The sequence below is a fragment of the Carassius carassius genome, chromosome 8, assembly GCF_963082965.1.
Source record: "Carassius carassius chromosome 8, fCarCar2.1, whole genome shotgun sequence".
NCBI lineage: Eukaryota > Metazoa > Chordata > Actinopteri > Cypriniformes > Cyprinidae > Carassius > Carassius carassius.
The window spans coordinates 10381766-10402858 of NC_081762.1; the positions used below are offsets into that span (position 1 = coordinate 10381766).

The 21093-nt window shown below is 39.4% G+C and overlaps 1 protein-coding gene across 3 annotated transcripts in view; it reads left to right on the forward strand.

The window, feature by feature from the left end:
* znf516 (zinc finger protein 516) overlaps positions 1-15831 on the forward strand; it is a 37610-nt gene extending 21779 nt beyond the window's left edge. For 2 of the 3 annotated variants that reach the window (XM_059556060.1, XM_059556061.1), the window contains exons 2-5: positions 2338-4271; positions 7108-8343; positions 10229-10333; positions 13635-15831. In XM_059556060.1, the coding sequence (XP_059412043.1) occupies positions 2564-4271; positions 7108-8343; positions 10229-10333; positions 13635-13807 (3222 nt within the window). In that variant the 5' untranslated portion in view covers positions 2338-2563 and the 3' untranslated portion in view covers positions 13808-15831. Of the gene's footprint in view, positions 1-2337; positions 4272-7107; positions 8344-10228; positions 10334-12350; positions 12415-13634 lie in introns of all 3 variants that reach the window. The other variant, XM_059556062.1, reaches the window with a different exon arrangement.
* The last annotated feature ends 5262 nt before the right edge of the window (positions 15832-21093 follow it).

The window sequence follows — 21093 nt, forward strand, 5'->3', positions numbered from 1 at the left end:
CAGAGCTGAGGTAAGCCCTCCGAGAACAGCCATGTTTCAATAATAACCCCACTGCTGACGTGTGTATATGTATGTGTGTGTTTTGTGAAGTGTATGTCCTTACACATCTTCCAAACCTCTTGGTATCGTAGTTACGGCGATTTAATGCTCAGCTCATTGGTTTGCCAAACAGCAAAACACTATTCATTATCAGTTCAGCATGTTCAGTTCCGTTATTATGTGGTTAAGCACCTCATCCATTCCATTGTCATAGAGGCTACACTGTTTACACGCTACCCAACATACAAAATAAAATAATAAAAGGAAATAAACTAGATAAGTAGGTAAACATTGGATATAAGTTGAGATAAATGGATGATGGGGCCTCAAGGAAAACTTCCAATTTCCTAAACGTCGTCTCTTTAAATTTCTTACCTGGCATTTTTTTAGCGCAGCAAGTAAAAGATGAACTGTGGAGAGGCGAGTGCTTTTTGTGCCTTAGAATGTATGTGTTTGTGTGAAGGGAATGCAGGGCCAGTGGTGAAATGTAGTTGGTATATAATGGATTATTGATTGTTGGGAGAGAGAGAGAGAGGACTGGCCCTCAGGGTTCATCCCAACTGGCCCCTCTCTTGCCCAACACTGAATAGTCTCTTTACGCCTCAGCAGATACAAACACACACACACACACACGCGCAAGCACACAATGAATTAAGGCTTGTGAGCAGACAAACACTGTTCATACTGACTACGAGAGGGGACTAACTGAGACTTACTGTTGTCCTTCAGGCAAAGATTCATACAAACCCACACAAGATGGGCTGAAATATAAGGTGGATGGGGGCAAGTTGTCACACATACCTTAAAAAAAACCCTGAAACATTCCTAGTTATTGCCCAGGAAAAAATTAATACAGCTCTCTGAACACGTTGACCATCTTGTCACACTCTTTGGGGTTACAGTGGGAACCTGCCACTAAACTGCCTATTATAGGAAATTCAGCTAACTTTTATTCACTTTTAAGAGTAATTGATAATTATAAAACTCAAACTATTGTTTTGGTCTGAAAATATTTCAAAATAATAAACTGTATAAATTTGTAACATTTAAATTCTCAATATATGTTTAAGAGTATTAAACACATTTGTGACCCTGGACCACAAAACCAGTCATAAGGGTCAATTTCTTGAAAGCTGAATAAATAAGCTTGTTATGATAGGACTGAGATACAGCTATTTGGATATCTGGAATCTGAGGGGGCAGAAAGTCTAAATACTGAGAAAATCACCTTTAAAATTGTCCAAATTAAGTTCTTAGCAATGCATATTACTAATCAAAAAATAGGTTTTGATTAATATTAAGGTAGGAAATTTACAAAATATCTTCAAGGAACATGATCTTTACCTAAAATAAAAATGGATTATTTTGACCCATACAATGTATTTTGGTTTTGTGGTCCAGGGTCATATTTGTGTAACTGGACTTTAAACCCTATTATTACTGATATATTACCTCTTTTTACAGTACTCAGACGCCATCTCCACTGTGATTATAGTGTGTATTTATTTTAGCTACATTAACCAATTAGACAAACTAGATTAACAGATATGCTAACACATAGGCTGCACATGATAATGAACATTCAGTCAACATAAGCATTTTTGGAGAATGCAAAAAAAAAGAAAGGTTTTCTATGTTTAGATTCGATAGAAAACAAAACAGAATGGCAGGAAATCCTGATTCTGGACTGGGGTGTGTATGTTTTTGTGGATTTACAACAATTAATACCCTTCTTGTTCTAATATTGAGCAGTGTATTTACTGTATTTGCATTTATGCTCTTGTTAGAATAATCAGAAAGCATGTCGGATAAGTTAGTGTGTTTTTGTAATTCTTAAAGATTGTGCCATTTCCTCTGACTCTTAAATGAGGACATCAGCAGTCTCTTACTCTTTGTCCCTCTCCCACTCACTTGTAAATGGTGCAGAGCATAAAACCCAATGTACTATGTCCTCTGTATTCAGCTATGCAGTATGGATTCTGCCTTAAATGAATAGTTTTGACTGAACAAAAGACTGTCAGATGGCATTATATAAAAGGACTCTGTTAGCTGGGGGTTGTCTCAGACACTGGGCCCAAGTTCTTTCCATGTAACAGTTTTGTATCTCTACCACTTTTGTGTATAGCACTTTCTTCATAACAGCAATTTGAAACAAGAAAAAAAATGCATAGTGCCTTTCTTTTACTAATAACAGCTTGTTTGTTGCCATGGACTAATGGATTAATGAATAACTTTTATTTACTCATTTGCAAGTCTTGTGCTCAGCTTTGCTTCTGTTCTGTCTCTATTTCCTTTCAGGTGACCAGAATGAAGCAAACACTCAGCTTGTAAGATGATTCATGGGATAAAAAACTCCAGACATATTCCAGACAAAAGCAACCCTGTCAAGACAGAATTACCAACAATGACACTTTTGACAAAGAGAACTTTTACCCAGACCGAATGACTACAGGCGAGACAGACTTAATAGGATCTATTAATTTGGACAACAGATAGCAGCATAGTGGAATATTCAAGACTTGAAATGGAGGTGGAACGGCTGGACGTTGTAGAGGAAGAGTCCTTCTCAAAGGGTGGCCGAGACAACCCTGATGGCAGGAAGAGCAGAGGTCACACTTGTGAACTCTGTGGAAGAAGTTTTCCTTTCCTCAGCTCCTTGTCCCAACACATGAGAAAGCACACTGGGGAGAAACCATACAAGTGTCCTCACTGTGAGTACCGCTCAGCCCAGAAGGGTAGCTTAAAGGCCCACATTCGAAGCCACAAACTGGACGGCCTCAGCCAGGGCACCGGCGGTGAGGAGGAGGATGTGGATGAGGAAGGGGAAAAGGAAGGAGGGGTGCCAGAAGATCAAGGTGGTTGCTCCAGTCCGACTGAGAGTACCTCTGCCTGCAACAAGGTTGTGAGCGGTGAGGAGTTGACCAAAACGAGGAAGAAGGGTGGAAAGAAGGAAAGAACCTCTAGTGAGAATTGCAAACAGTCAGTGCAGTGCTCTCTGTGCAGGAAAAGATTGTCCAGTCAGGAAGAGCTTGAACAGCATAAGCAGGAGCTTCACAAGTTCTTCCGATGTGAACTGTGCCCTTATGAGACTTTGCAGGAGGACCAACTGCAGGCTCATGTTGAGAAGGTACATCCTATCGAGGAGGAATCAATCACCAAAGAAGTCTCTATCAGTGAGGAAGCCGATGGTAAAGGTGAGTTCCCATGTGAACAATGTGACCAGGTGTTCACACAAGCCTGGTTTCTGAAAACTCACAGGAAAAAGCATCAGAACAGTCTGGATCATGGGTGCCGAATCTGTGGACGCCGCTTTCGTGAGCCCTGGTTTCTACGTAGCCACATGAAGACCCACAACACCAAGGTAAAACCAAAGAGTGACACCTACCTTCCGGCTACTGTCAATGAGGTGGCGCAGGACGAATCCAACTTGGTGAACGAAGTGTGTCTGTATGAACTATGTGCCAAGTGTGGTAACTTCTTCCACAACCGCAAGAGCTTGCAGTTGCATGAACAGGTCCACAGAAATGTTGAGCAGCCTCCTAAAAATACCTTCTGCAGTGATAATGACTTCACATCTGTCACCAAGACAAGCTTCTTAGAATGCCTGAACTTGAAACCAGCAGGAAATGAAGAGAACCCCCCTGAGGGAACTCTAGGGAAAAGAATCCCGGAGCTTGATCCAGTAAGCAGCTACCAGTCTTGGCAACTGGCCACCAGAGGCAAAGTGGTGGAGGTATCGGAGAAGAACCTGGGTTGGGAAGAGAGGTTAGCCGATGCAGATGTGGCATACGACAGGGAAAAGGGCGAGTATGTCTTGCTAAGACAGGACAAGCGGAAGAAGTCACTTGATGCAATGGCGAGTATCCCAACCAAGAAACGGAGAGGGGCTGGGACCCAAGGCTCCAATACAGATCACCACAGCACTGAAGAAAGGAACGGCCAGGTCTCGACTGGTGAGCGAAGCCCAGAGAATCTGAGTGACACTGGGTACCGCCCTACTTCTCGCCCTAGCCGTAAGAATTCCCAGAAAACCTCAGAGTGCTTGGAGTGCGGAAAGGGCTTCCGCACACAGCAACAGATGGTGATCCACATGCTCATCAGACATGGTGGCTTGGGTGAAACCATTGGTGGAAATGGACTGTTCCGTAAAGCCGAGTCAAGCCCATCTAAAGCAGGCGAATCAGCAGGACTCTTCAGGGATCAAAAACAAGCAGGGTTCTTTGGGGACACAGGTAAGGACAGCGTCCTTATTTGGAATTTAAAGCAAGCTCAAAGTTTAAGCATAATCTCAGGAATGTGTTCTTAATGTTATAAACTTCAAACACCACATGATTGCATATCATAACCTCCGTTCGCACTACCACTCACAGTTTGTAAACAACAGACAGTATTATTCATGCAATGCTATGCAGATGCTTAACCTCTGACATAGTTTTTGCTTTCATGTTGAACAGCTAATGTTTAAATTCACTGAAAAGAATGTCATTTTATTTGAATCTGTATGCTACTATAAATCTACTTCACTGCAAAGATTAAATTTTTTTTATCCCTATTCAGCACCTGCCTACAGTACCATTTACAAGTGAACATACAGACCTTGATTAGTTGACACCTTGATTGTGTGTTCGATTTATTTTACTCATGCTTAATTAGCTATGTGGCTGTGCTCCAAAGAATATGTAAACAGGTAACTGGTACCTGATTGGAAATTATGCTACGATGATTAACAAAAAAAAATCACAAAATTTATAAGGAAATTTTTGTAATTTCATTTGAGCTTTTGTTGTTATTAATCCTACTCTTGTAGATATAATTTCCTGTGGAGTTCTAATCAAACACACTTGAACCAACAAATCGAGTTTTCGGGTTCACTTGATCACTACTGGAAGGTGTGGTAGACTAAAGGCAGATATACAGGAATAGGATATGAGAATGGCAGCCTTAACAGATACAGTATGATATACTGTTTCTGAAGTTAAACTTGCGGAGGACAGAGACACCTTGTGGACAAATGCTGCAGCATTTGACATGTTCAGTTGTATTGTAGTGTGTGTGCATAGCTTAACCAAAGTATTTGATTTTATTATGGCATTTGTTGACTTGGTTGTTTAATTAATGGAAACGTGGGCTTTGCTTCCAATTGAAAAATAACATTTTAATCTTTTTGCACAAAATAGCCAATAAGTATAGAACGTTTATGATTTTCATTTGTAGTAGCAGTTTATTTTATTTTTCTGCCTCTAAGCTTAAAACAAAAAATTACACTTGTTGAAAAGGACCTCAAGATATTTAATTCAGTTCCAATTACCAGTCCATGGATTCGGGTCAATTTTTTTTTTTTTTGTCTCTGTATCACTTGTTCATACCTCATACATTTGTTTTCTGTCATCTGATACCATATAACAATTCAGGTTACAGCCTGTAATAAGCTCATTGAAGCATGTTTTTAATTATCAAGGTGCAAAAGTAGGCTTTGAATTGTTAAATCTTTTGCTTGTGGCTGGAGCTGTCCAGGCCTCTTTGCATGATGCTATTTCTGGACTTCCTGTCTCCGGAAGACAACCGCTAAAGATTTGTGTCTTTTTTTTTCATTCTCCCCATCTAAGTGCAGACCTTTGGTTAAAAAGGTCTTTGTTTAAAAGAGTTTCAAAAATATGCCCCAATAGAGCACTGAATCTGTCCTGATAATTGATAATTCCTGTCATATTTAGTGGAATCATGGAGTGTTATATTATTCATCTATAACATAATACTTATAGTAGACCTGTAGTACTGAAAAAATTGCCCTCCATTACCACAAATTTAAGTAAAATAAAACTGCCTTAAACAAAAGATGCCCTCTTAGGGATTGACACAGATGAAATGTTTCAGAACAGATGTTTCACTGTGTAAGAGTTGAAACAGATGTCTACTCAATACTGATATTTTCATGTAGGAGTAAAGACTGTATAATGTTCTTCTACACTATCTATCTCCTCTCAGAGATTCATAGTAAGACCAAATCATTTTTAGAATATGATAGTTCCTCTTGTAGGTTTTCTACCGAAGGACAGAAAGAATTTAGGGAAGTAGACATGGCCATTATGTTTGTGTAAAGTTTATCTCAAAGGACCCCCATCCGCTCTCCGAATTGGATCAAAAATAACCTCAGAGAGGTTGGAATGAAGGCTGCACAGCAGCTAGTGTAAGCCACCAAATGCAATCCAGATGGCTTGAGAGAGAGAATAGAAATAGAGAGAGCTACTGAGAGATTGCAGACATGTTAAATGTAAACAAACATCTTGCTGACAGATGAGAAGAGGTAGTCCCAGGCAAAGTTCCCAGGCCCAGTAGCCTGTTGCTCCATTGTATTAGTGTTAAACAAACTGTGATTATGCTACCACTGTTAAAGTTTTTGACCTTATGTTAACTGTGCAGATGATCATTTGTAAGTGTTATACAATGCCATAGAGAGTTTTTAAATGTTGCATATTAAATTTTGCATTATTTTAAACAATTACATTGAATATGCTGTAGTTACATCAACATATACTTGTTACATCATTATATATATATATATATATATATATATATATTATTGATTTGGTGCTCAAGAAACATTTCTAACTATTATCAGTGTTGAAAAGTTGATAATACATTTTGGTGCTTATTTTAGTGGAAACCTCAAATTTGTCTGGATTCTTTGGTGAATAGAACACCCAAATAAATATTTATCTATTAAAATATCTTTTTAAACTCCCTTTATTGTTTCTTTTGATCAATTTAATGCATGCTTGCAGGGAAGTTCATTAAAATAACAGTACTGAGCCCAAACTTTTAGTGTTTGTGTTTAGTGTTTGTTTATTTTAAATCAATGTTCTGTCATTAACATAATCTAAATCTCCTGTACAGTATTAGTACGTGTACTGAAGTGAAACTAATAGTTATGTTGTGCCATCTTGTGGTGAAACTCCAAAACTGCTTTGAATTCCAGTGTTCATGCGAATTGTGTTGTTCTGATGGCTGGCTTTTGTTCAGAACATGTTATTGTTATGTAGTTCATATCCATATTTGTTGTTTTCACTACAGATAAAAAGCCATACACCTGTGAGCACTGTGACTTTTGCACCTCAGAGCCCTCGGCCATCGCTACCCATGCCCAAACGCATCATTTGGCAATCAGGAACTTGGGCCAGAGAAGTGATGCCTTAACCAGCTCACTCAGCCAAAGCCAACCTCACCAAATCAACCACTCGGGCTTCCCAAGGCTGAGAAATGCCCTGCTGCAGCAGCCCTATTGGCCCTACACTAGCTCAACTCACCTGGAGAGGGCAGCACTGAGCGATGCCGAGTCAAAGAATGAGGAGGAAAACATCAAGGGGTTGAAAGAAAGTAGCACCATGGATAAAACAGATGCTAATCTGCTTAATCTCGTCATGGAGGTGGATGACGAAAAAGAAGAGGTTTCTTCCATGTTATTGAAAAGTTTGGTTCGACACCAGTGTCCTTATTGCTCCTATGCAACACTCTATCCAGAAGTTCTCTGGATCCACCAACGAATTGCACATAAAGTTGACAGCACTACATTGGTGCCTAAGTGGGCCCCGAGAAACGGCCTCAAGGGGCCTAAATCACTTCTCGATTTCAAGAGACGCACTGGTCCACCTCCGTTTCTGGAAGGTAAGGACTGCCCTTCTGTGCCGCAGATGAGAACTTCACGAACGAGTCCACCTGATTGCAGCCCTGGAGGGATGAAGAAATCAAAACCTCTGACAAGTAGCGTAGAGTCCAGCTCCTCGCAAAGCAAGAGCTGGCACACAGCCACAGCACCAGGGGCATCATCTCACTCGTCCAAACACAAGACCAGCAAGTCCAGGACAGATGAGTTGGCAGGCAGTAAACACAAAGCAGGCGTCCATCAAAGCAGTTCCTCGCGGCCTAAGGCAAGTCCTCAGAAGACTGGAAACCCAAAGACAGGAAGCAGAGTGATGGAGAGTAGTCTGCTACCTCAAGAGGGACTTCATTTTATGCTCTCTAGCAAACACAAACTCTCAGATCAGAGGAGCTCCAAAGCCCATGCTCCTCAGACCCCCGGCAGGTCTGATTCTCAAGCTCAGGATACACCGTCCATTGCTGGGTACGACCCCTGGAGCAGACTTGTCTTGAGTGGCCCGTCCTCTCACTCCCAGTCCAAGAGACAGTCGATGACCAATGGTCCAGAACCTGTGACAGACATCCTGAGTTTCTTGAAGAACTGCAGTCCTCATGATTTAGCTGCTCTCTACAACCACTGGGGCTTCAACAGCACCATGGCAGAGCAAGCAGGTAAGAGGGTTTAATTCTGCATTGACATTCATAACCATTATTATGAGATGTTGATTTTATTTGTTTATTTTTATTCCCAACAAATTTAGCCCCAAAAGTATTTGGACAGAACCTTCAAAAATGTAAGATTTTCATCAATCAATCAATAGCATTTTTTGTTGAAATCTTTTGATTTGAAAGGGCTTTTGGTATGATGTTATCATCTATGCATTGATGAAACATTAGGCAAGTGAATATGGATTTGTGTCCCCAAATACTTTTTGGGGTCTCTCTATGATTTATTTTGAGCCTAATTTACTCTTTCCAATCTCAAAAATCTCAAAATGACTTAATTTTTCAAAATGTTGTAAAGCCTAAATTCACTTGTAGCATTCAAATGAACTGATTTCAGTTTTGAAGTCTTTTATTTTTATTTGATTTGACAAATTTATTTAGACAGAAGTTATCGGTTTATCGGTAGTTAGAATTTCACCAGGAACACTAACTTTACAGCGCATTTGTAGAAATAAACAGGTAAAGATTGACATGCAGGGAAATGCTTGTCAGGTCACAGTACTTGAATTATTCAGTGAAGGCACATTAACTGCATTTACTCCTGAGCTGAAATGACAATTGAGAACAGTGAGGGCTAAAATGGCATGTAGCACCCCACACATACACACACTGTTGTGCCAGCTTGTGCATACTCAAAGGTTAATGAAACTATTGAGTAATCTCTTCATCATCGTGTAACCTATGAAAGTGTGTAAAAACATTTCGGACAGCTATCGCTGAAAGGCATTGCGAGCTTTAAACATCAGGCTCGTAACGGCACGCTGGGCGCTCTCCGAGGGGTTACAGTGCCTCGATGCCACAAATATGCAAAACAGCACACTCAACGAGTGAATGAACGAAAGAGCAAGAGGAGTCAAATTAAGCCACCAGCTGCTTTGAAAAATATTTTCAAATGCTTTTTTTTCATTCCACTTCATTTAAGGACATTTTGCCAGGCGGTGGTCCAGTTGGCCGGCATCAGTGAGCGTAGTTCTGCGGAAAGACAGTGGAAATTTCTGTCAACTGTCTGGCCTGATATCATCAGTGCTCTCTTTAGCCCTTTGAGTCACATACAATAAAGTGACCTTTCCAATATTAGACTTTCCTTTTGTTTGTGCTGTCCGCTGCTTTTCCTGTTGCATCGCTCTGGTATGGTAATAACTCACGGACTCATGTTTACTAAACGTAGCCTTGCTTACTACTGCCACCAACACTTTCAGTCACAGCTCGGCGCTACAACAAAGCAGGGCCTGAGGGCTCGGAGCAGGTAGGACCACCAGTGCCAGGTGACGGACAGGAGCCAAAGGGACAGCATTTCAGCTCGTGCTCTTAAAGCACCCTAAGGGGAAATGAGATGCTGAGTGCTTCAGGTTCCACATCCGTTCCTGTTACTTCAGCGAGTCCTTCATCGACGCACACGTGTCCGAGCGATTCCCCCTGCATGGACGAGGGCTGACATAGCTAGAGCGACGGGCAGGAAAAGAGCAGCAAGAGCGAGAGGGAGGGAGACAAGGAGAGAGGGAGGAAGGGGAAAGCAGCACACCTGACATGTGACATGGTAGCGCAGATGGGGGCACATCACAGGGCAAGGCTTTTAATTCACAGTAATTTATGCGGTCACATGGGCCTGTGTTCATGTCAGGCTGTCAGAGATGCTCTCGAGATGCGGCGTGACAGCTCCCCATCCAAGCCCTGAAGGTAGTCTCCCATAATGACACATAAAACATACTAATGATGCTTCCTCTCTCTCCCTCCATCTCATAGCCACTCTTTCTGTTCCATGTAAGTTCGCCTACATGTTCTTCCTATTAATTTTAATTTCTCTTTCTTTGTTTGTGTGTGTGAACTGTAGGGTTGGCGAGGTCAGGGTCTCAGCAGGGGGAGTATGTTTGTCCAGTGTGCAGGAAGAGATTCAACCAGCCCAGCCATTACCGCACACATATGAGATCACACACAGGTGAGAAACACACACTAGAAACTTACATACACAAGCGCTGGACAGCAATTAACTGAATCTACTAACTGAACTTTTTTTCAAATGTAATTTTTTTTAATTGTATTTCACATTATCACATTATCATTGCAAATGTAATGAAAATTATATTAAAATATTAAAATAATATAATTCATCCTGTTTTGCATGTCACATTATATAAACGATGGTGAATATATTAAATATATTTTCTATAAATAAATTGTCATAACATACTATAATCCATATATTACTTAATCCAGTAATTTGCAGTATACTGCAAGTGCCTTTAATGTCACATTATATCAGGTATTTTTTTCATTTTTATGTGTTATTTTATTTGATCCTGTAAATATAATTACAAGTAAACTTATAAGATACTTTATGCAATATGTTACAGTGTTCTGCACTAAAATCATTTAAAATGTATTTAAAATAATTATTTATAAAAAGTGAAAAAAGTGAAATATTCACAAATACACCAAAAATGTATATTTTACTCATAATGTATAAGAAGCTGCTAAATGATTCCTATACATGCTCATCAAATATTAATTTTCATATATATTTAAATGTACATGCATGCAAGTGTGTGTATGTATAACGAGCAATCTCTCTCTGTCCTTGGACGAGACTTTCTTTTTTTCCGCTGCAAACATATTTGCGTGTGACTCTGACCTGTGAAAATTGTATACATTATTAATCAGATGTCACTTATGGAGCTGTAATTGTGCATGCTAATAAGCTCAGCAGTCACCAGTCCAGTGTTATATGCGTCAAATGCTCACTGAAAAAAGTGACAGTTTGCCCTTGTCTTCTCGTCAAACCACACACACACATACACACACCCACTCAATCAGGAGTCTTCATTTCATCACAGATAAGATTATATCCATCATTCATGTTTAACAACAAACTTTCATACAACATGATAAATCTGTGTGCCATTTTATGTTTGCATTATTTAGTTATGATGCATTGCAATTGTATAAAAAAAATTGAAGTGACCCTTGCTATGACTATTTACTAAATTTACCTCCTGGTTACAGGGGAGAAGTGCTACTGCACGTCATTAGCATGCACCATAGCAGCTTTTTAATAATATAAAGAGGTCATGTACCATTTGCAGTAGTCCAAATGAATAGGATTTCCTCCACTCTTTTAAACAGCGTGCACTTAACCGCTCAGATTATGACTAGGACTTGAGTTTTTTATTTTAAGAGTGTGTGAAGGTTGCACATGCTAGCCAGACTGATCCCCAGTGACAGAGGCCAAATGCTACATTTTATGGAGCTCCCTCTCTCTCTACGCACTTAGACTTACAATCAACGTCATCAGTGATTGCTCTCTTCAGTGTGAGCTTCCAAATGAAGCGGGGCAGGGGCCCCCGGCCTCCATTAGCATGCACACTAACTCTGTGTGTCACTTTAAATTGGTAGTTTCAGTTCACTGTCTGCCACGGCCACGCTAACTGGTGATGCTAATTCAAGGCCTTTATGGCTAATGCTCGATGAGCAAGTGGATTCTGGGTGTGCACCTTAGCGCCTTTAAAATGGATTCCTGCAATACTTCCTTTGAAAAAGACCTAAAAAGCATAAACATCATGAAAGTCAACCTGAAATGCATTAGCATCCTATTTTATTTCTGTAATATGATGCAAGTTCCAGTGAAAAAGGATAATATCATAATTTAATCATATATATTAGCCCAGTTGATTGGCCTTTATTTCATGTGGCTGTAGGGAAAAAATAAGAGGGCTTGGTGCAGCAATTTATTATATTTTGAAGTGATGTGCACTAAGGGGGCTTTCATAAATAGACCAAGAATGTGTGATTCAAAAGTTAATGGGGTAAATTTTGATTTCATGTTGATTTAAAAGTTTAATTTTTACTAGAATTATCTTTGTACCCTGCTTGGTAACCATAAAAGTGAACAAGTTCCAATTTATGCAACATTATAAACTTGATTACCTCTGTTTAACCCGGCCACCTTGCTCCCACAGTGATGTTTGAGTCCAATGGACTCATGGGAACTGGAGTCCATCCTCTACAGAAGCCCCCAAACAAGTATGTTTCACTTTTCGTTCGGTAGTTTGCATTATTTGTGTTTATCTTGTGTTGTTTTTTTTTCTGTCCTGTCAGTCATTTCTTCATCTTTATTCATTCTGTTATATGCAGTTTCTACCTGCCACCATTGTTAAAGTGCAGAAAGTTCTAGAAATAAACCAACGCTAGGGGATCAAATGGATCCTTAACAATCGAAGGGTTGCACATTGCTGCAGCAGGGAGGCCCATCCTTAATGAATTACCCCCTTTGCATGTGTTGCATATTACAAATGGCAAAAGCAGGCTGAGAGTAAAGGTCAAATTAAATTTGTGCCGCACTCTCTGTGATGTTCTGACAATAACCTTTAATGTAATTTGGTGGGTTCTGTTTTGGATCGGGGTTTCACTTTCTTCCCCTCTAGGGAACTACGGTGCCCCTGGATGAGTTCTTACTGTGCCGCAGACCTTATCAGGCAGCCAGCGCAACCCAGCCTCAGATAGTCCTGATTAATTGTGTCTGTCTTCATTTTTTTATGAGGCATGATTTATGATAATACCTCTCTTTCAGCCCCTCGGAATGACAATTATTTCCTAGTGGATAATTCATTCATTTTTCAAAAATAATAATATGGAGAAATTGAATGGCAGACTCATTTGTTTTGCCCAGGTGTGGGGGGATATTTTTACGCGATTGCACGAGGACAGCGTTGTACATCAGTCTAATTAAACGCTGAAACTGGGACTCTGACAATTATTCCAGTGTTGAGCCCGAAACAGACATGGGCAGAAGGAGAAACTAGGTCTGTGTGTGATTGTCAAGTTCGCCTCTCCTCTCAAAACTCGATTTGCACAGACTTTCGACATTTACCATCGGTGTGACGTCTTATTGCTCAGGGGAAGGTGGGGAAGGCAGGGAGGCAGAGATTCCTGTGTCTGTGAGTTTGTGTGTTTGTACGAACAGCTGACAGAAACAGAAAACAAAAGGCTGACGTCCCCTCGGGGGGAACAGTCAACCGTCTCCATATGGCATGTCATCAGCCCATCAATCATGCTGCACCCCTCCCCCCACCTTCCCAACCTGCCTCTGTTCTTTCCTCTTGAAACGGGAAGGCAGCGCTCTCAAAGCTAGCCCTCCAACATCACTGCCACGTCACCTCTCCTCTCTGGTTCCAGCCTCAGCTCCGCTCTCACCTTGGGGTCCAGGCTCTGACCCCATCTTGTTTTTTGTGTGTCTGTTTCAGGTGAGCGACCTTTCCAGTGCCGATACTGTCCTTACAGCGCCTCGCAGAAAGGTAACCTGAAGACCCATGTCCAGACTGTGCACCGTCTAACCTTCGACAACGCGCAGTACCCGGACAGGAGACTCCACCAAGCCCCTACCAATGAACACACGGACCCTTCCGGATCTCACTGAGCATGCCTACCTCCTCACGACCAGCTCAAATGAGGGCTGAAATCTATAAAAGTACAAATACAGCATTAGAGGAAGACTTAACAATGTATGGCATTGGATTTGTTCGTGTTTTTAGTGTAGTTGGACTTTCCATGTTTCCTTTTTATTTTCTCCCTACACAAAGCTCTAGATTGAACTAAAATGGGGGACACAAGTTTACACCTCCTATATCCAGAGACTTACGAAACACTTGAGGGCTAAAGCCTTGACAACACGAGGTCAGAGCTGATGGAGTAGGACAGTGAGCTGCGTTCTCAAACCCAAGGACTTCAGCTGATCCCCTAAACTTGAAATGCTGCCTCCGAGTTCCGCGATTGACTAGTTGTTAAAAACAAAATAGCCTTAGTGCGCAACGAGTGTAGTTTGTGTGTGTGTGTGCGTGTGTGTGCAATTGTTTTCCACATTCTACTTCTCAGGACTTGAGTTAGACGCAATTCCAAAGTCTGCATTTGTTCACACAAGTGTGTAACTGCAGGCAAAGGAGACATGCAGTGAAATTCATTACTTAGTTTTGTTGATTATAAGCATATATAATTGGTTGAGTGTGTTTTGTCACTGGTTGGGCAACACTTGGCACTATCATCAAAATATGTCCTGAACACCTTTTGTATTGTGTTAAACTTGGAATTTAAAGTATTTATGTAAGCGCAGCTGTAATGTTACATAGGTTTCCTTTTGCGTCGAGTGTCATATTCATAACCATCTCTATGAAGATTTTAAGGTAAAGACACATGCCATATTTTGCATTAGTGTCATCTGATTGGTCCAACAAAGTCAGAAATATTATTTGTGTCTGCGCTTACTTTTTTGATGTAGCCTACACAAGTTTTTTTCTTTTTTTTTCATCAAACATGTTTGCCTCAGTGGATTCTGAATAATAATATCCCCCCAAAAAAGAAGAAAACTTAATTCAATGGCGCATCAGGTTTCAAAGCCATGATAAAATGCTCAAGTTTTTGATGAAGGATCTATTTTCATCTTAACAAGTTGCTTGGAGTTGCAAGTTGTCTGTGTAATCATTTAAATTATTGCATAATAGAGAGACTAGTAATTAGCGCAAGACTAGATTGGGGGGATTTAGTGTTTTATAATGTTACTTATAAAGCTTTAGAATGCCATATTTTTTAGAGGTTGAAAACCTAAAAGCAAAGAAATTCTTGGCCATATATTTCTATGAATGTTGTATATGGTAATTAGGTATTTATGGAGATAGTCCTGAACAGCTGTGTACCTTAAATTCCATTTAGATATGTACAACAGTCAAAAATGAACATTTATCTAGAGCATTTATATTGCCTAAATCCTTGTGTTGGAAACTAAGCCAAGAAAACTGATCCTACATTGTGAATTTTGTTTTAGAAGAACCTCCAGTGTGAATTTGTGTTGATGCTCAGCAGTCAAACTGAAACATGTTGCAGGTTCTAAGCAGCAGCAGTGACCCAGGAACTGAGAGTTATTGCAAACGTGGTCCTATCACTGCTGCCCTTGAGCAAGGCACTTAACCCTTGGTCGCTCTATAGGGATTCCATGTTCCTGCAATTGAAGTCTTGGAAGTTGCAGTTGCATTGGATGAAATGTGACTGCTAATTGTAATTTACTAACAGCAAATCAACTTTTAAAATTTGTCCTAGGACACAAGAAATATGAATAGCTTTTCCTGTTAGCTTTTTAATGAATTTAAACCCCTTAAGTACTAGAGCAGAAGACCTAAGAAAACTAAATATAATTTTTTTGAATTCATTTGCAATTGGATTGTTTGTTTTCTTTCTTTATGTAACACTATTAATTTTGTGGTTTGAATAGAAGTAGTAGTTGAATGTATTTTGTGTGGTTAAAAGTTTTTTCTTCCCTCCACATATATTTTGTTCAATGAAGTACACAAAACCTGTTGACTGTCATCCTCAAATCATCTCCAACTCATACATTGTCCATTGTTGAAGTTTTGAATTAAACTTAAATTAAACTTTACCTTAAATTAAACTTTACCTTTGGTCTAAATGGTATTAATATTATTATAAATGGTGCTAATATTGACCTAGACCAATGTTTCCCAAGCAGGGCTACAGAATGATTAAGATGTTTAATTTGTAGACAAATCTGTGTTTTTTTGTTTTGTTTTTGTTTTTTCTTTCTAGGAATAATTTCTTAATTTGCAAAAATGTGTCCCATTTGAAGCATGTGGCTCCTCTGCTGGCTTTAAAGACTGATTATAGTGAGATGCAAAATCATTCACATTAAGTGGCTTACTTCGTTACTATATAGTAGGCAAAAAAAACAGTATGTGAAAAGCTAAGTATACAATTACTATGCGATTTTGGATGCTGTTATCGAATCAGTTGCGTAATGATTCAACGACTCACTCATAACACAGAACAACAGTTGGTGCAACAGAATGGTGCAACAGAAAGATTCACTGAAATTTGAAATGTTCAAATGCTTATAAGAAAACCTCTATAGCGGAAAGCTTCCTGTTACTCTATATACATTTTTGTTTATAGAGCAAAGTCGCACTTGCAATTTAGTAGTTTGAGTAGTAGTCTGAATACATTTCTGTTTTGACTACATAAAAAGGCTGGGGAAACATTGGTCTAGACAGTGTATTCATGCCCACTGTCATCCAAGATATTGCATTGCAGCATGGGGATACTGCATTCTACAGTAGGGATCCAGTGTAACCATATGTAAAGGTATTAAATATCTAAAACACACACATTAGCCAAATTATAATATGCCCTTAATTGCATTTTACTCAAACAGACATATCTCTTTCTCTCTCACCTCTCTCTGTCGTGTGTGTTCACTTACATTAGTACTGAGATCCTTTGCATTGAAATGGCTGCTAATTGCATTGATCTCCTCTTGTGCATGCATAGCTACTGCAGCTGCTCTGTGCTGTGACAAATGACTTGGGATTACACTGCTAAACAACTGCAGGAGTCTGTCTGATCTACTAGCCACACAATAGACCTCTGCCCAGAAACAAACCTCTGTGGTGCGCTGTTCAAGATCACAGTGGTATATGCAATTAAAAGTAAAAGGCAAGGTATGAGTTTAGGTTCTCATTAAAAAAAATTATAATTATTCAAGAAACTTGAATTGCACTGAGAGAGAGAATCACTTTTATTGCTCTTTCATAACTCAGGATACTAATGGAGTCCTTATTATTTCATTTACATTTCCCAAAAACCTCTTGTTTCAGCAAGAAAATGCTTCAACGTTAGTTATTTAAACATGTCTCCTTTGTTAGTTCCAGTTGTACTATCGAGAAATTAAACTGCCCCTGCAACAGGACTAAACGAATTGCTTTTGCTGGTGCAGTTAAAAAGGTAATTGGTCATTGGTAAAATCTGATTCATGCATTAAAAACTCAGTGCCTGTAATCAGACTAGATTTAAAGGGCAAGAGGCCAACCATCTTTGGGGCATTCAGATGGGATTGTGATCCACTTTACTGGGCACTTCTCTGAGGGTCAGAGACAAACCGTAGAGTTGTCACAGAAAAGCGAAGGATGCTGTCACAGTCATCAGAGGTGAGTAGAAAAGAAGTGCTTGTGTGTATTTGTGTGTGTGAGTGGGCCCCGATCGCCACACGACAAAAAGGCCAGAGAAAATTACAACACTTCAAGTGTTTCCGACACCCCGACAGTGTCTGCGGCGGGAAATATGTAAAAACGCTGCTAATCAAACGATCTGGAATTGCAAATGCCACAGCGAGGTTATGACCCAGAGCCTTGCTAATGGAGGGTTTAGGGCACCGGCGGAGCAGGTTGGAGTGACGGGTACCGCGGGGTTGAGAGCGCAGAGCGGACCCCTGGCGGACGACCTCTGCCTACAGGCCCCTCACTATGCTGACAGTAATGAATGGAGAGAGCTGTTTATGCATATCAACGATTATTTACAGCCAAACAGCTAAGAGAGCGAATGCTAGTCATCAGGGATGCAGACACTCTCTTCTGTTCGCCTCGCATCGCCATTGTCAAATGCGAAAGGCTGGCGGCCAAGAAAATGAAGTCTCTCGATGAGGAGGCTTTCAGTAATGGATGGAGTGATATTCTCCAAACACAAAATGTGCTGGCTAAAATGACAAAAATAAAGATATTTTAACTAAAAGACATTGAAAAGTCTGATTAACGTTTAAAATTTGATTCATATCTCATATGAATAAATAAACTGATTCTTTGAGTTACCTTAAAGTCACATGAGTACCACAGAACATAAATAGTGATTAGGGATGAACAGGTACATCAATAACAAATAACTTTTATTTATTTTTTTGTAATTGTTTTTTTAGTAACAATTAATCAGTGTTTATTCAATATTTTTTGTGCATGCTAATTTCCCCCATTTTTTTACCTTTACATTATGCTCAATCTAATCTCAATCTTTAAAAACACTAATAATGTGATGCCTAAATTAATTTGAACAATTTAAAACAACTGTCAATTTTTAGTGTTTTAATTTATTCAAATTAATATCAGCCATTTATCGGCTTAAATTGTTTTCAATTTTTAAAGAGTCCTTTATTTGTACCATCTAAAGCTCACCTAAAGTTCATTTTTAAAAACACTAATTATTTTTAACACTTTTAAATATAATCTTTAAGTAAATTTCAAAATGACTGTAAAATTCTATATAATGTAATGATTCTAAAATTCTTTTGTAGCATTTAAAATGTTTTTTAGTGCTTTATTTTTATTCATTTTGCTAAAAAAAATGTAACTGATACTTAACAGTTGATATATGTAGCTGGATTCTACAGCTTAAACTAATGCTAGGCTTTTGGCAGAAATCCTTCAGAAGTATAGCAATAGTAACCCATTCTGAACACTTTACTTCTAAAGCTGAACATATGAATCACTTTGTTTTCCTTAACATACTTAAACTAGAGTCAGGTACATATATAGGCTACCTTAAAGAAGAACAACCCCAATCTAACATATTAACCTGTCCTGTATATTTTCCGACAGCTAGCAGCCTTTGTCTTTTAGCATCATTGTCAAAGCTTTATGGCTCTGTGTGATTCGTGACTCATATCAGCAAAGGAGAGAATTAAACCATATCTAAAGTATGCTAATCAGAAGCTTTTCAGTAGGTCTGCACTCTCAAAAGTGCAAATGGTTCCCAGGACATCCAGTGACATTTAACATCGCCTTCACTAATTTGTGCTTAATAGGCAAAAAGTGATTAGCATTAACATTAAAGACATTTCATACATCCCCCTTCCCCATTAATTGTCTTTTTTTAACTGATACTTAACAGTTGATGTATGTAGCTGGATTCTACAGCTTAAACTAATGCTACGCTTTTGGCAGAAATCCTTCAGAAGTATACCAAGAGTACCAGTATAGTCTGTTTTGTGACAAAAGGACAAAATAGCAAAGAGAAACAGAACATTTTAAAGAAGCTGTTTAAAGTAAATCCTGTAATACAGGGCCCGGGATATCAGTCAGGCGCTCTTAATAAACCATCCAGTGTACGACTAAAGCGACTAGTGTGGGATTAGTCAAAAGAGAGCTAATTCTACAGCTCTTCCAGTTTGCCCAACAGATTCATGTGTCATTTGGTCATCTAGACCAGTTAAAATGAATGGACCAGCGAGGTTATGAACATTCTCATGGACCATTTATAACTCTCATGTCCTCTTCTGTCAACGGTAGTCTCTAAGCTGATGGCACAAAGATCTCTAACAATGTCCTAGAACTGATGTTCTCAAAGTCAGAGTGGTGTAAGGACAATGGTTCAATCACTTCACCTTCAACACAAACAACTCTTCAACCTTCTCTACACTCATGGGAAATGGGCAGCGCCAATGATGACGGACAGTCCAATCTTCCAACCAGACACCTCTAAGAAGGACATGACTCTGGCCCACTACCTTTGGCCCAGCCAGAGCTGAAGGTGATAAATGTATATTGGCAAAGTGTCTGTGCCAATGCTATTAGCCTGAAGGCTTAAACTCCTGTATAATTTTCTTTAGGGACTTCTTTATAGGCAGAGCCCGCAGTATTGGCAACTGTGATAGGAAGACTTGACTCTCCAAGACCAAGTGGAGTGGAATTTCTGATTAGGCCTCTTCCCATGCATTGAGCCAGTAATGAGCGAGAAGAAGAATGAAAGCTCTCTAAACAAACAGTGACGTTAACAATAGCATAAGTAGAAGTGCTGATGTGTTTAATTAGATATTTAGAAGACAAATGATGAATGGCCTTTGGCAATTCACAGTGACCGTCTTAGAAGCAGGTTGCCCACCACTAGTGACCAAAAAGAAGTGCAAAACTGTTTTCAAACATGTTTCCAGAACACTTCCAACCCTGTCAATCATTGGTCAACAAACAGATAGCCACGCCCCCAAACTAACGCCATTGATCGAGCTAGTGTTGCTATGTCAGGGTGGTAGGCTTCTTAAACGGAGCATTTTTTTTTTTTCATAAAACAACACCCATTAATTTTGCATTTTATACAATATATAAATATATATATATATATATATATATATATATATATATATATTAAGACTAAGCATCGTTATATAGCCTATACTATAATATATTAACTCTCTATATATTTTATATATATTTTAAGGTGTGTAAAATGTAGGCTACTTAACATTCAAGGTCTAGTGCTTTTACGTGCCTTCGACTTATTCCCACCCCCCTTCTCTTTTACAAGGAACAGTAAAAGACTTTGTCAGTCCTTAGATAAATACCCGCAAAAAGAAGAAGAGAAAAAAACCCGAGTAATTTGAGTCTTTTGTAATACACTTGACAATCATGCTGGAATCTTTCACCCCAGAAATGCTAATTACTCACAGCGGGAAACAGTTATGGAGAAGGGCGCAGGAGTTTAATGTATTCCAGTGTTGCCGTAAAGCCGACAAAGCGGAGCATTTGCGTGCCTCTCCTTTGCCCAAATACCTTAAGCCAAATGCTGAAGGATTATTGTTAATGGGGAGAACCTTTAATGAACCAAGAGTGACTTTATGAAGGTGAACTGAACCTACGGCTATATAACGACCATCATTGTACTTGAGTTTTTACACGGTTGTCCTCCGCGGATTAAAAGCTCCGTAATGACGTACATTACATTGCAAAGCTGAAGTTTATGAAACAAACATGACTCTCCAACTTCTTAAAACATTATTCCAGTCCAAGTATGTTCTAAGTAAAGGGATATCAAATTTATAAATAGAAAAACTCTCAAAGAAACGTTATGTTAAGACTTACCGCGAAACTTTTCTATAACGGTAGC